Source organism: Emydura macquarii, unplaced genomic scaffold (assembly GCF_026122565.2).
Source record: "Emydura macquarii macquarii isolate MOO-44397 ecotype Brisbane River unplaced genomic scaffold, CSIRO-AGI_Emac_v2 contig_3343, whole genome shotgun sequence".
In the NCBI taxonomy this organism is placed as follows: domain Eukaryota; kingdom Metazoa; phylum Chordata; order Testudines; family Chelidae; genus Emydura; species Emydura macquarii.
The window spans coordinates 6,955,083-6,970,887 of NW_027133480.1; the positions used below are offsets into that span (position 1 = coordinate 6,955,083).

At 35.0% G+C, this 15,805-nt stretch overlaps 1 protein-coding gene across 1 annotated transcript in view; it reads left to right on the forward strand.

The window, feature by feature from the left end:
* The window catches only part of PPP2R2D (protein phosphatase 2 regulatory subunit Bdelta), a 42,511-nt gene extending 28,209 nt beyond the window's left edge, over positions 1–14,302 (forward strand). Inside the window, exons 5-10 of the mRNA XM_067533468.1 lie at positions 3,539–3,651; positions 6,546–6,723; positions 7,656–7,820; positions 9,414–9,583; positions 9,666–9,757; positions 12,151–14,302. Of these exons, the coding sequence (XP_067389569.1) occupies positions 3,539–3,651; positions 6,546–6,723; positions 7,656–7,820; positions 9,414–9,583; positions 9,666–9,757; positions 12,151–12,430 (998 nt within the window). The 3' untranslated portion in view covers positions 12,431–14,302. The remainder of the gene's footprint in view (positions 1–3,538; positions 3,652–6,545; positions 6,724–7,655; positions 7,821–9,413; positions 9,584–9,665; positions 9,758–12,150) is intronic.
* Positions 14,303–15,805: the final 1,503 nt, after the last annotated feature.

The following is a 15,805-nucleotide window of genomic DNA, read 5'->3' on the forward strand; positions in this document are numbered from 1 at the left end:
AACTTGTAGTATTTCATGTGGAATACTGCAGTATACAATTGCACTGGTGTTTTTATCATAGAATAACTTATAAAGTGAAGATGAAAAAATTTTGTATCTTTGGTGGTTGGGTTATGTCTTACGTGCCTCTGGAAGCCCACGTTTTACTGTACATCTAACTGTCACACAAGTTATCATTATTTGCTGCTGATGTACTTGCTACTTTATACGATTTAAAAGAAGGCTCCTGACCAGATCAGTTTGTAATCCAAATAAATCCCCTCACTCAGAGACCTTGAAGTTTATACGTTTAAAAAAAAATAGTGATAGCTTTACTGATTAGCATTTGGAGTTTGGAAATAAGGTTTATTCTTCCTTGTTGCCCAAAACAGAATTTACTTTTTTTCAGAATGCTAGCAAACAGTTTTCTCCAGATACCTATCAAGTCTACAAATATAGTTTTTGCATATTCTAAATTGAATTAGACAATTTATAGAATGGAAAGAACACACAAAAAGGTTTAAGATAATATCTCTATTATATGGATTCTATGAAAAGCACTTGTACTTCAGTTGTAAATTTTAAGTTACAAAATAACTGAATAGTTTATCTTGTTCCTTACACGGTAGAAATTTCTTGGCTTTCTAACAGCCAGAACTGTATCTTTGTGTCTCCCGTTGAAGTTACAGTCCCTTTGGCAATATTATAACCCAAGCTCCTTAGAGAATGTTCCTGTCTTGTTACTCAACAAAGATCATCCACCTTTTATTACGGTGTCCCCTCATCAACACTGAGTGAAAGAATGTTGAATTTCTGAATAGACAGTCTGCTCCCCTCCTGTTTGTGAAGTTAAAAATAATTGTTTTTCTTTCCTGACATTGTTGACTCCTGTTAAAACAGTCTACTTTCCTGACTAAATCACTTGTCTATGTTGTACCTTTGTCCACAAATGAATTCTTTATTCTCTGAATCCAGTGTGTTTTCAACTTTTCTGTAATCTGACCTCTTCGCAATAGAAATAAATTTGGATTCTCTTCCCATAATTTCAGGACACCCCATCCCATAAAGAAGGGGTGGGGGAAAGTGATCATGGCCTCCAGGATGAGAACCCATATTCTATATAATATAATAATGGACAAGGGCTTGTCCATTATTCATGGTCACCTGTTTGACAGTTGATGTCCTTAGTATTCTGTTTAACACAGCAGAAAAATCCCTGTACATTTCAACATTGTACATTAGTCTACTGTTTGTTTGTGAAAAGATTGCATATAACACCCTTCTGAAAGAAAGCTTGATTCAAATGGATAGGTCACACTTTTCTTAGACTTTTAAAATGTAAAGGAAGTCTCACTCCCTAGGAAATCACTGGTTCAACTGCACGTTTCTTTGTTGACTTGATGGGGTATAACAGAAACAAATTATTAAATGCAAATACATCATGCATGCTACCCAAACCGTATGTGTGTGCAACCTTATTTCTTAAGGAGGAGAAACTTTTTTTTCAAAACATCCCTCCCTCAGTCAGAAGAGTAAATTTTTCTAACAACAGATGAAAATATCAAACTTCTTTGAGATCTCATTCCTCCTCTAAATGGAAGTGGATGACATATCCTTTTCTGCGGTTGCCTTGTCCTAGTAGATAGAAAGAGACTAGACTTCTGTCTTAGATTTTATCTTGACTTTTTTCCCCCCAACCATGTTTTTACCTCAGGATTAGCTAGAATAAAGTCAGATGCTTTGAATGTTTTTCCTTACACTCAGAGCATTCTTTGGAGTCAGTCTCCTCCAGGTGCAGTGTGTTCCTGTAGAGATCATCTTGTGAGAAACGCCCCTCCATTTATGGTGTGTTAACAGACATAAGTATACACAGTGCTTGTGGCCTCATAGGGTCATTGATCCTGCATTGCTTCTGATCCTACATTACTCCTCTTTCCTCTCAAAAGCCAGAACCCCCACTTAGTCCAGAAGCCCATTGGTTCCTTGATTCTGCCGTAAGCATGGTAGCTAGAGAATAAACGAATGCCTTCATGAAAAATTTTAACATGGAAGTTGGTGGGACCAAGTCAGTCAAAAGACACATTTGCATTAATACTTCTTGTGGATGGTCCTCAGAATATTTTTGCCAGATCTTTCAATCCATCGTATGTGGAAAAGCTCACAGCCTCATCCTTGGACAACTTATTTCTCATAGATGACCTGCTAGTTTCCAGAAGTTCAGGCTTTAATTCTTTGTATGAACCAGCCAACTGAGATGCTCCTGGACCTTTCTGTACAAGGTGGTTCGCCCTGTGTAGTGCTCCTCCTTAAATCTTTTTACACAACTACACTCATGGGCTTACGGTAATGTTCCTTTCTACTTTTGTCCCTTGAGGCTGATTTCTATAGTAGAAATCATCTTTTTATAATAGAAAAAGAGCTTTGCTGTCTTAATAGTTCAATATCCTTATGGGCACAAGGGATCATAGGGACTGGTGACCCTGAGGGAGAATAGAATTCTTTCACAGCTAGATTTTCCAACGGAATATAATCTAACCATACTGAAAAAGCAGGGAAGCTGCAAGCTAAATTCAAAAAAGTAATTATTTTCTGGCTCCAGAAGGTAGGAAGAGAGGTCTAGTTTTGCTGCTGTAAGAAGGGCTCATAGTTTGTGTGTTTGTTTTTAGGGAGGAGGAGGCTGCTGTTTGTCTGGGAAATTGACTGCATCTGAAAAACTGCATTCGTTTATAAATTTTGGCATGGCTTTATGCCCCCTTGAATCATAAATCCAACATAGCTTTTCTAGTCCTCAGATTGGAATCCATTATTTCAGGGAATGGCTGAGAAAACTATTTCTTGGAAGTTCAAAGTTAAGGTTAAACTTAAAAAAAATCCAGACATGTTAAAGAATGAAAATGTACTGTTAGGGCACTCAGACAACCTTAACTCTGTCCCTATAGTGACACCATAAGGGAAAAAATATGAAAAATCTAATGTCTCTCTGGACTTTGTCTAATCTGGGATATTAAAATGCCTTTATATGATTATTTTCTGGTGGTGCTACAGGACAGAATTAAGATATTAATTAGGGCCTTAACTTTGTGCACTTCCATCCATTAACATATCTGAATTTCTTTTAATTTCAATTTTAATTCCAAACTTTCTCAGTTTATCTTGCTTGTTTGGGGCATAATTACAACATCTCTGCAAATCTCTATATACTGATATGTACTCTTAACTTTAATGCCATTTTAAATGTGTGTTTTTGTCTGAAAATTTTATATAACTAGTTAAAATCAGCAACTTCAATGACAAAGTTCTGAATGGTTTCATAAGCAGCTCAAACAAAGTAAAATACTTTTAGTATGTATTGTTTGTGCTTCAGTCATTTTATACTATGGTAGTGCTCAAAGGCCTCAATCAGAATTGAGGCCTTTTTATACTGGGCATTGAGGGAATCCAGATGAAGAAACAATCCATGCCCTGAAGAGTTTATACTAGCATATAACTTTATAATAATTTATTGAATCATCTTTAATTTTGTAATTTCAATTTCAAGAATGTGAATTTTTGTTTTTAGATAAAACTATTAAATTATGGAAAATAAGTGAAAGGGATAAAAGAGCTGAAGGTTATAACTTGAAAGATGAAGATGGACGACTTCTGGATCCATTTAGAATCACAGCACTACGAGTATGTTTTTTGTTTTGTTTTTTTTTTAGTTTGGCTCTAGTTAAATCTGCTTTTCTTTTGTACATTTAAAAAGAAGTGTTATTCACTTATAAAGTTGTGTCTTGTATTGCAGGTTGTATTATTTGGAATCAAAACTGTACTGGGTATTTCAAGATCATACAAAAAATACAAAATTAAATGAAAAGATGTCCCTGACGTTCTATTAATTCATGGGCCCATAAAACATTGCACAGATGCTTTGGGAAGATTAAAGACCAGACTACTTCAACGATACGGATATTGTTTTATGGGCTTCTTAGTGACATGTTGGAACATTTTAATGCTGTTGTAAATGTAAATAGGGTTTTTAAAGTCTGTTTAAAATTAAGTTAATACATAACATTTTTCTTTAGATATATCTTTTCACTCATCTAAATAATTTATAAGATAGAAGAATATTTTTGAATGATCAGTTTTTTAGACTCTTAAGCTGCCTTTGAACCTAGAAAGTGCATCACTTCTATTTATCTCCCTGAATAGCCTGTTGTGCTAGTGACCATCTTGCAGTACTTGTGTAAATTCATAAATTTGCACTTAAAATAGAGTGGTTACCTTTGACATTGGTGGAAAATTAAATTGAGATAATTTTTTTCAATGATAGTGGTCAGCTCACTTTTTAATTAAAACAAACTGTTTGGCCATTGGCCATGTTGGTCATCTAGGTCTAAATTTAATGGTTTCAAGGATGCATTGCAAGAGTCATTTGATGTTGTATTTGATCGAGTGGAATTTGTTCTGAAATTGGAAAGGTCACAAAGTTTTTTCCTAATCATTTTGATTTAGTGTTTCTGGATTTAATGTTTTTAATATGCAGAAAAATGTTATTGATAGCATTTTCTTCCATCGCACTGTCATAAACTGAGTATTGGAGCCATTCCCAATCCTGATTTGCCCTTTTAAAAATACAAAATATAAAGCCATTGCAGAAAAGATATGATTGAACACTGTGCCAAGACAAGGCATAATACTTTAAAAATTCTTTGAGAGCAGAAAGAAGAAGACTTCCTACTTTTGGGCATGTGTTTATTGTCACTGAGGTGATAAAACACAGTATTAAAGGCAGTCACAACCCAATCAAATTTAAATGAAAGGTCAAGTCACTTTTCCAAAGCAAGACTGTAAGTGTGGGTAACATTTTTCTTAGCATCCTGTAGCTGTAAATAGTAAAAACTGCTTGCACAGCACACTTACTGGAAAGCTTTGTGGTTCAGGGTTTAGTTTCACCAGTAACTTATAATGACAGGTTCCTTTTATTTGAGATTTGGTGATATTTACCCTCGTGTGTTTTCATAATCAGTCACTCTGGAATGATTCAGTTGATCTCTTAATATGTTCACCTGATGCTACTTCACTTTCACATTCTTGTCTCAAAACTTACTTTTAGATTTCATTGAGTGAATTTTACTTCACCCTTTTTTGTGCATTTTAGAAGAAATTTACTTCACCCACATAAAACCTAAATAACTAGATGCAGGGAATGTATCTTTGTTAATGTGGCACACAGTACCTTCCCCTCTCCACAGCAGCTGCTCCAGAATCTAGTTGTAGCCACTCCAGGCCACATGGGGTGTTAGGCCTACTGGATTCACATAAAGCCATCCATGTTCCCTCAATGCTGGTCTATGAAACTGGCACAGAGAGCATGTCCATTGGGCTTGGAGAATGGAAGCCCTCTGTGTGGCTGCTGTGTCCACTGTGCTGCCTTGCAGCAGGAGTTAAATGGTGCACTTTTACATCCAGGAGAATTTGACACTTAACTGCATTAATTGTAATTTAGATGTTGCTTAACCCTTCCTTAATTCTAGTATTCTTGGATTTTGATTGTTCTTTTAGATAACTCATGAATGCTGAAACAGTAATTTTAGTCCACCTCACCCTAGCACTCCACATCATCCATTATATTTTTTCTCATGTTTTTACCTTAACTGTTAAAGTGTGATTAATCATTTATTGGCAAGAAGAGGAATGTTTTTGATAACAAACAAGATATGTGGCAACTCCAGAAATTTCTTGTTTCTAACCTTTTTTTAAGAAATTGTTTTCTCTTCTTTTAGCTTTCCGCTTGGAGTGTTAAGAATAATTTGTCAATAGTTCAGTTTTAAAAAAAAACAAAAAACATCAGATTATATTATATGTTATAAGGCATGGTCAAGTTGATATCATTTTTAAATTAACTAACTTTCTTTTAAAAGTCCATATTCTGGCTGTTCATTCTTCAAATAGTCTTTTTTTCATTCCATTTTTAAATGTTTTAAGGGTCTTTTCAGCTCCCTTGTTGATATATACAATGGATTAACTGACTTTTAGAAGAGAAATAGTCAGTGCACCAAGTGCTGTCAGATTCTTGAAGTGTAAACTATCTTATCTTTTTTCGCTAATTTCTTTCAGTTATAGATCTTATAAGTAACTACAGAAGATACGTTTTCAGATATGTGAGAGTTTCAAATTGAGTATCTCCAAATTATTCAGTATAAACATGTACCTATCTCTCGATGGGGAAGTAGGGGAGAGACTTTATATATTTGAAATGCGAAAAGTCAATCCAGGATCTGGTTTGAGAGTGCTAATACGGAAAGTCAGAGGGCGGGGCAGCTGTTTTTTGTTACTTTTTTTGCATAGTGGATTTGAAAAGTGTTCCAGAACTAAGTGAACTGTGTTCCAGTAAAGAGAGAGAATCTGATTTCTGTAGTCTATTTTATGTAATAGCAAATATTAATATATATACAGTAGTTGAATTAATTCATCTTTAATATAAATTTCGGAATCCTAGATTTCTAACTCATTTATCTTTACAGTGAACTTTATCCCCACGTGTAAAAACTGACTTTTCTTTTATCTTATCTTTCCCTTTGCAGGTGCCAATATTGAAACCTATGGACCTAATGGTAGAAGCAAGTCCCCGAAGGATATTTGCAAATGCACATACGTATCACATAAACTCTATTTCAGTAAATAGTGATCATGAAACATACCTTTCTGCAGATGACCTAAGAATTAACCTATGGCATTTAGAAATCACAGATAGAAGTTTTAGTATCCTTTTTCTGTATAAATTCTACAATTATATATAATTTCTGTTTTGCCTATTAATAGAAACACTTTTATTGTTATCTTCAGTTTTACTAAACATAAGTGCCTAAATACTTCTCTTTAACTTCAGTCATATAATTAAACACTAGTTCAAATGCGCTAATTTACAGCAAAACGTGTTTTTTAAATGGAAAGCTACAAGTAGGGAGATACGTAGAGTTTAGGTAGTTTTATTTTGTGGAGCAGAAAGTGAAGTGGGGGTAACATTCTGGGACCATATTTCTTAAGTGTGGGGATCTGTCTTCCATTAAATGAGCTTATTGATAATATTGTTTTTTTGTTTTTGTTTTTTTTAATTCCATTTTGCTTGAGAATTCTATCTTCTGTTGTATTCAAAGCATCAGCTGTGTAGTCTGATATTTATCTTGAAATAAAGCAAAAACTTAGAATTTTGCATGCCAAATATCTATATGTCTTACAGACAATAATGAAAACGACCCTTTTGCTATGAATTAAGGCTTGCCTATCTAAGGCCAAAATGGTCCATGACAGTTAAGAGAGATTTTTGGCAAGTAACATAGGTGTTTTCAATAAAAACAAAGACTTCAGAAGTATAAAATAGCCATTTAGTCATTTCAGGGCATAGGGGGAATGAATGACATTCAGGGTTCAGTAGTAAGATCCTGCAAAAAATTTCCACACAAATATTTTTAGTTGATGATACTGGATACAGATTCTAGGAACAGCCCAGAATTTATTTTTATGGTACTCAAGACCTTTTACAATGAGTAAATGGGCCCACAGCAGGAGGGAGGAACTCACCTTGTGCTTCTAAAAATATACCAGTGCCAAAATTAACAATCCTTTGGAAACTATATTTTAGAAACAATTAAAATGTGAAATACTATTTGTTGCCTTTACCAACAAACTTTCAGACATTGTAGATATTAAGCCTGCTAACATGGAGGAACTGACAGAAGTGATCACTGCCGCAGAGTTTCACCCTCATCATTGTAATGTGTTTGTCTACAGTAGTAGCAAAGGAACTATACGACTCTGTGATATGCGTTCTTCAGCGCTCTGTGATAGGCATTCAAAATGTAAGTAACTTAGGATATATATTTTTGCTTTATAGACTTGTTTGTCATATAAATTGTTCTGGAGAACATGTAGGTATTCTACTTACATAAACAAACATTAAAATGTCAAATTCTGCTTATTGGTAAAGAACTTACAAAGGTAAGGGTAGTTTTGTAGAATGGAACATTTTAATTGTCTTGTTCTAGGCCATCACCAAGCAGAAGTGTAGCATGAGACATTTGACGATGTGACTCAAGTGCTTTTGGCACCAGTGAGACCTGTCTTCTGTCCAGACTCAGTCTTGGTGCTTCTCAAAGGTATCTGCTTAACAAGTGCCAATTCAGGGCAGTTTATTGACATCTACCTTTGTGCATTAGGAACTGGGCTGAGGCTGCCAGAACCCATTTCATTTGTGACCATTTACAGCTATTGGAATGAATTTTATTCATAATGATCTGTGCTGGATTTGAAGCCAGTTCCCAGAGGTGAAAGGCCAGTGTTTTGAACCACTGAGCCTGACAGCCTCATATAGGTGAGGAAAGCTTTTATATTTCCACCATAGGGACTAGGGCCCATCTTTGCACACAGCCTGTTATTTCTTGGTTGTATTACAGTAGTAATGGTTTTATATATCATTACTTCCTAAATAGCATTGATATTGCCAGATAGGCTCATGTACTGTAGCAGAGATGAGGGTTTTTTGATAAGGGAAGGGAAATACTTAAACATTGTGGCAAGTATGGTATGGTGCATTTCCTTTTTTAGTTAGTTTAGCTTATATAATAAGTTAGATTGGCCATTGACATTTCCTATCATATTTTTGTTAGTTTCCTTTACTCTGTAAAACATACAGTAGTCTACAATGTTTTTATAAAAGGTTTATGGAAAGAACTTTGGTATTATTCCCTTGGTATTGAATCGTTCATATTGTCATTGATTTGAAGGATTACGAGTGAATTTCAATCTAACCAAGTTGCATGGTTCAAGAAAGCAAAGATCCTGATTGCAATTTAAGTGTAAATTCAGACTTGCTCTTTCAGTACATTTTGTGTGTGATGCAATTTATATTCACACATAAATAAAACATGTACCCTTCAGCACCACTAAAAGATGTGGAATCTGTAAAAGAAATGTACATTGGAGATGTTGACTTCTCTTGTTGCTTCACATTTAATTTTTTTTAGTTTTACTTTATGATAAAAGCAGAGACTAATCAGTAGTCCGAATGCGAACACAGTGACTTTTGAATTGAAATTCATATACATTTTTTTGGCTGGGTGGAGGGGGTGGGAAGAGAGTTAGTTCCTCCTCCTTAATGCTCATCCCCAAGCTCCAGGAATTTCAGCTTCTTGATATGTCCTAATGGGAGAACACATTGGAGTTTAGCATCTAGTGATTCTAGCTACCAGAATGTAGTGCCTTTTTAAAGAAAGATCACCTTTTAAAAACAAAAAAACTAATTAGCAGGGCTACAGTTTTTTTTCTCTTTTTTTTTTAATGGGGGATTTAGTATTCAGGTCCACAATTTTAAAATATGTAAATACTGAATAGAATTATCATTTGTAAAATTGTGGTGTATTGGATTCAATTTTACTTTACATTTTAATTTACAGTTTTTGAAGAACCTGAAGATCCCAGCAGCAGATCATTCTTTTCAGAAATTATTTCCTCAATATCTGATGTAAAATTCAGTCACAGTGGTCGATACATGATGACACGAGACTACCTTTCAGTTAAAGTGTGGGATCTCAATATGGAAAACAGGCCTGTAGAGACGTATCAGGTAAAGTGTTCATATTTTAATTTTTAAAAAAGCTATATTTTTCTTTTTTTAGACCTGTCTAATACATCTTAAATGTTTTAAGGTTCATGAATATCTTCGAAGCAAGCTTTGTTCTCTGTATGAAAATGACTGCATCTTTGACAAGTTTGAGTGCTGCTGGAATGGTTCTGATAGGTAAGGTTAACTTGTGAAATAAGGTTAATTTCAGAAATTTAGTTCCCAGTCCTGAAAATACTTACACATGCTTATATTAAGTGTGTGAACTGTCCTTTGAATTCTATACACTTTGCAAGATCAGGGTCTTAATTCTGTTCACCTTTTGCATCCTCAAATGGGGGCAAGGCCAATGTAAACTTTCTCTCAATGAAGCCTATTTTAATCTAAATTATTGCTGCAGTTGCATACAATTAGCTTGTTGGGATTATGAGTTTAAAACTATTCTGAAACCATTTTACATAACTTTTTAAAATAATCCCACCAAAGAACTGATTTTCAATATTTTGAAAGATCAATTTTTGTTTAATTTTATTTTCAACATTTTTATTGGGTTTTATACTTAAATTTGTTGTCAAAGTTAAACAATAATAAATTTTTACATCTTCTACATGTTTTGTTATACAATGCATGCAGACATTCAAAATTTCTGGATAATAAGTGCTATACAAGAATGTGGTGAATTTCACGCTGCCCTTTAAGAACTTATTGATACTGTATGTTCGCCTGATTATTGAGGGTGTTTACTGTATGAAAATATTAATATATTAACTCAATTAGGAGTATGTCTGTCTGAAATACAGGCAGGAAGGAGAAGAATGGCTCAAGATAGCTAAGTGTTAAACGCTGAAGAGTTGTTAAGGGACGATACCAGAACTGCTAGCTTGATTCTACCTCGATCTTCACACAGCCAGGTTTTGACCAAAACTTGCCAAATACCAGAGAACAAAAGAACTGTAGCAGGGTATAAAGATGGACATGCTGTTGGGTGAGAGAGAACCTACTGGGAACCAGATTAAAATTAGACTGTGACATAGGAGCTCACTGGGGATGTCTGGAGAAGCTAGACCTACCCAGATCACCATCATGGGATGATAGGACTCTTAAGTAAAATAGACATGCATATAGACTTAGAGGAAAAAAGGATCTTAAAATAACTAACGCTTTGTTTCTGCTGCAAAATAAACAATGTTTTTGTTTTAAGAAGGTTGTTTGGTCAATATAGACTGGTCACAGATTCCCTAAGGGAAGAACCACAGGTGCCCAAACACAGGCAGATCTGCAGGGTAGGAATGGTTGATATGGTACTGTAGCCCGGGTCCCAGTCAAGGAGTGGAAGCATTGCAAAAATCCAGCCTGTAATAGGTAAAAGAATGAGGCATAATACCTGAAGGGGTGCACTCAGAGAGATGAGAAAGGGGACAGAGGTGCAGCTACACCTGTAATCATGACAAAGAGCTTATTATTAGGGTCATAGCAAAAATCTCACTTAGAATGTTAGCAATCTACCCTATTTGTATCGAGTTCCAAAAATAAGTGGTGTCAGTCTGTTTACATTTTTGCTAATACATGAGTTAAATACCTTTCAACAGGGTTGAGCAGTTTCTGAATTTTTCAGGCAAAAGGTTACTTGCGTTACCTTTTGATTTCTCAAAGTCAAAAGAGCTATCATAGGTTTAGAATGTTATATATAAACAAACCAGTGCTATAATTAAGGCTCTGATCTCGTCTTTGTCACACAATTTATGTGGCACTGTTTCCACCCCAGAAAAGTTCTTTCCCACTCACTGCGTCATTCTCTAGTGTAATCCACTCAGGATACTATTCCTTGTTTTTTTAACAGTATTGTCAATTTTTAAATTTCCACTATGATATAGTATTAACTTTTATAATTGTCACCAGGGGAAGGTAGCGATTTTGACAATTGGGTATGAGATAATTGGCAACTGGGGCGTGGCTTTGGAATCCAGTTTTGAAATACACATCGAAGTATCTGCAGTGCAAGAGAGCTGCCCTGCATTTCTGGTATTGCTAGCTGGTGTGGGATGGTGGTTCAAGGACTACCTTTTCCCCTGTCTGCTTCCAGTGCTGTAGAATGAAGAGAGTGTAGGGCTAGGGAAGCGATAGTCGGAGCGGAAGAATAGAGGAAGTTCTGCTGTCATCTGTGAAGGGGAGGGTGCTGCTTCTTCACCAGCCATTTTCTCTTGCACTGATCCAGAGGGCTGGAGCAGGGAAAGCTCATGAGTGATTTGTCTGTGTGTAAGAGAGGAGAGAATGAAGAGAGAGGGTATGTAGGATAGCAGATGGGGAGAGAGTGGTAGAGAGGAGGCAGTGGTGAATATGGAATACGAAATGAATGATGTGGGAAGATGGATCAAAGGAGAAGCAATGAGGAAGGACATAAAGTAAGAGGAAAACAAATATAGTGCAAGGTGCTAGTCTTAAACTTGAGCTCCAGCAGTCATTCATTCTGTGCACAGAAGAAGTAAATTAGAGGAACATTTAAATGGAATAGCATATTATGGTGTGTAATAATCTAAGTAAATATTTCCCTTTCTTCTGGTTTTAAACAGTGCTATCATGACTGGCTCCTACAACAATTTCTTTAGGATGTTTGACCGTAACACACGACGGGATATTACATTAGAAGCATCAAGAGAGAGTAGCAAGCCTCGTGCCATCTTAAAGCCACGCAAAGTGTGTACAGGTGGTAAGAGAAAGAAAGATGAGATAAGTGTTGACAGTCTGGACTTCAACAAGAAGATCCTTCATACAGCATGGCACCCCACAGAGAACATCATTGCTGTAGCTGCCACCAATAACTTGTATATATTCCAGGACAAAATTAACTAAAGATGACTTACTTGAGGACAAAGTCGTCTTCTTGCATAGTTAAGCTCAGTTGTTTCTGTAAAAGAGAAGGCCTTGTTGTCCTACCAGTAAAGAACATTGATGCACTTACTTCCCTTTATAGATAAAGGAGAGAAGCTTGCCTGGTTTTGAGTTCATGGTGTAGTTCTGCCTTCAGTGAGGGGGGATGTGAGTTGCAATTTTCAACGAGAAAAAGCCCACTAGAAGCAGAATTGATGGACAGTGCTCAAAGGCCAATACTCAAATGTATTTATTTAAGTCTGAGCCTTCCTTTCCAGTTTATAGACCAAAAATTTAACACCCAAGAAGAAAACTTGTCATAAAAATGTAATTTCTATCTCTCGCGCTCTTTCTCTGCTGTAATATTTGGGCCTTTCAAAACATATATTGTGCTTTATGCCTGTAAACATTCCTTCTCTGGCCTTTATCTAGGCTTAGATGTTTTTATCTCTGAGCACTTAGGTAGGTCTTGAGTTGGGTTTGTAGACAGGTTTCCATGTATATTTACTCACCAACTGTATCTTTAACCACACCTTCTGGTGTAAACCACTTAATAAAAATAACAAACTATAAAAAGTGTTTTTAAATCTGAAAGTATGTATTCAGTCTTTTTATTTTTTTATTGCATGTATTGAGATTGTGCAAAATAATTCTGATAGGGAGATTTGACAAGTTTGTCCCAGAACATTTATTTTTGACAGGCAGGTGTGAACAGTTTCATGTAATATGAAATATTTCAAACTCTGAAATTAGTTTCCACAAAATTGTCATTAGATTATGTTGTGTTGGTTTTCTGTAAAATTACATCATACTTTATACACAAAGTAGGAGATTGAAAAGGTTGGTAAAAGGACATCTAGAGCCATAATAGAAAGAGAAGATCACCTTACACAGAAGGGAAAATACCATAAAACATTCAACAAAATTGCTGCTTTGACAATTAAGAATCCAGTATAACAGATGCCTCTCAAATGTTTGTCATAGACGCATACCTTATGTGCATTACTTTTTTTACCTGTTTAGTACTTTTGTTTTGGAAAAAACATTTTATTTTAAATATTAATAATTTGGCATAATACGTATATTGAATTTCACATTGCAGTTAAAAAAATGAACTTATGCCAAGCAGCAATACAAAATAACAAATTTTAACATTCTAATCCATTGACACCATGAGATTGGGCAATATGGAGGCTACGTACTGATGTGAAATGCATTTGTGGTAATGTCTGTTTCTGTTGTCACATGAGGTTAAAGAATAATTCTTGGTACTCTTTTTTTTTTTCAAAAGGGCCTAAAACTCATCCATCAGTTATTCACCCAAAACAGGTGTGGGTGTAAAATTGTACCTGAAATAATTGCAGGCACATTTTAATAGCATCAAGTTACCTAGATGTATAAGGGCTATAAAATGTTCCTGCAAAATCAGAGGCGTCTTCTGAAAATTAGACCCTTTGAGCTTCCCTGATGAAATACAGAAGTGTGGTTTACACTCCATTTTTAATAAAATGAAGGTGTATTATGATTACTAAATCAGATATGGATATGCAAGAGAAAAATGTCTCTGTTCCTACCCTCTCGATTAATGTCCATAGTGCCACTCTTGTTCACAATAAGCTAGTAAATACAACTAACTTTTGGGGGTTCTACAAATAAAGTTTAAATAAAAAAAATCTTATACTGTATATTGGTTGTGACACTATTTGCAAATCTTGAAATGTGGAACTAGGTCATTTAAGCATTAGATTTGACCTTGTTCTTAAAATACATAATAGAGCTAATACAATGGGATTGTATATATTTGTTCAATTATTTTGACCAAAAAGTTTAATAAATTTTAAATGTTTACCTGAACTTGCTCTGTGTATTTTGACAACTTTTTACTTATTTTTGCTTCTGAAATTGAAATTCTAGCTGAGTTCCCCCAACATAATTCACTATAGACTTCCATATTAAATTAGTATGCTTCTTAGGAAAGAAAAATGATCAAATATATGTAGCAGAAGCCTATAGAATCTCCTGCCAACACTTCTCATGCACTTTACTTTGTTCACTTGAATGGTCCCATTAATTTTCCACTGGGTAAAGTTAAATGTGTAAGGGCTTGTCTACACTTAAAAGGCTAGAGCGGCACAGCTTCAGTGTAGAAATTACTTATGCTGACTGAGGAGTTCTCCTATCAACACAGGTAATCCATCTTGCTTAGAGATGGCAGCTAGGTTGGTGGAAGAATTATTCTGTCAACCTAATGCTGTTTACACAGAGACTTAGGTTGGCTTGAAGCTACTCAGGTGTGGATTTCTCACGCCTCTGACAAATGTAGTTAAAGCAACCTAATTTTCTAGTGTAAACCAGGCTTAAGTATTTGTTAGGTCAGATCCTTAATTCAGAAGGACATCTCGCCATATTGGATGACTGTAAATACTGTTGTGCTGCCTATTATAGAGCCATTGTAGTTGGGCCCAGCAAACCCTAAATAACCATAGATGCGATTGAGGATAAGACTAATAGATTTTGTAAGAGATATTATATTTGGCTACTTCATGTAAAAGAATAGAATTTTTAAAAAATTATTCTTTTTTGGTTAAACCGCTGATAGTAGTTCAAGAAAAGCTTTCAACATGCGTCTTACTTGGAAACAATTTTCCTTGTCCTTTTGTTTTGGTGGATGAGATTCTTCCACTCCAATTTTCAAATATTTGCATGAAAATAAAAATTGAGATTAATAAAATCAGTTAATGTTTTGGTGTCTGAAATCAGTTTGTAACACCATATTACTCTTCAAGTTAAATAGTCTTGATCCTGATGCAGTTGAAATCAAGATGAAAACTTCCAGTTGAAAATTGATGCTAGTGGGAGCAGAATTTCCATGGTCTCTTTTCTAGGTAGTTTGTTATACTGCACCCAACACCATGGTATCTCAAGTACTTAAGGAGACAGGATTATAGTATGATTTCAAGTGGGAGGTATAAGCAGCAGAAATACTGTTAGTGTTAAATATGTGTAGCACTGAAAGGATTAGATTTTTATCGGTAAAAGTTGATAAACGTCGATTTCATAGTGTACGCACAAATTGATTAAAAAAATTTTCACTGATAATCAAAATTTGCAGGTAGGTAAAGTAAGAAAAATACTCCTTGAGAACTTCTTAGAGTTTGATTTAAGGCTATTTAGTGTATGATGACATTTGATGTTGACAGTTTGTATTTTAACTGTTATAAAGTTTTAACGTTATGAATTTCAGTATCTGCTGTCATAAATAATTGTCTGACACCTTCCCATAATTTCCCACAACTATGAAAATTTAAATTGATAAAAATTAAAAAAAATACTTTGAAAAAAATACACATTAGTATA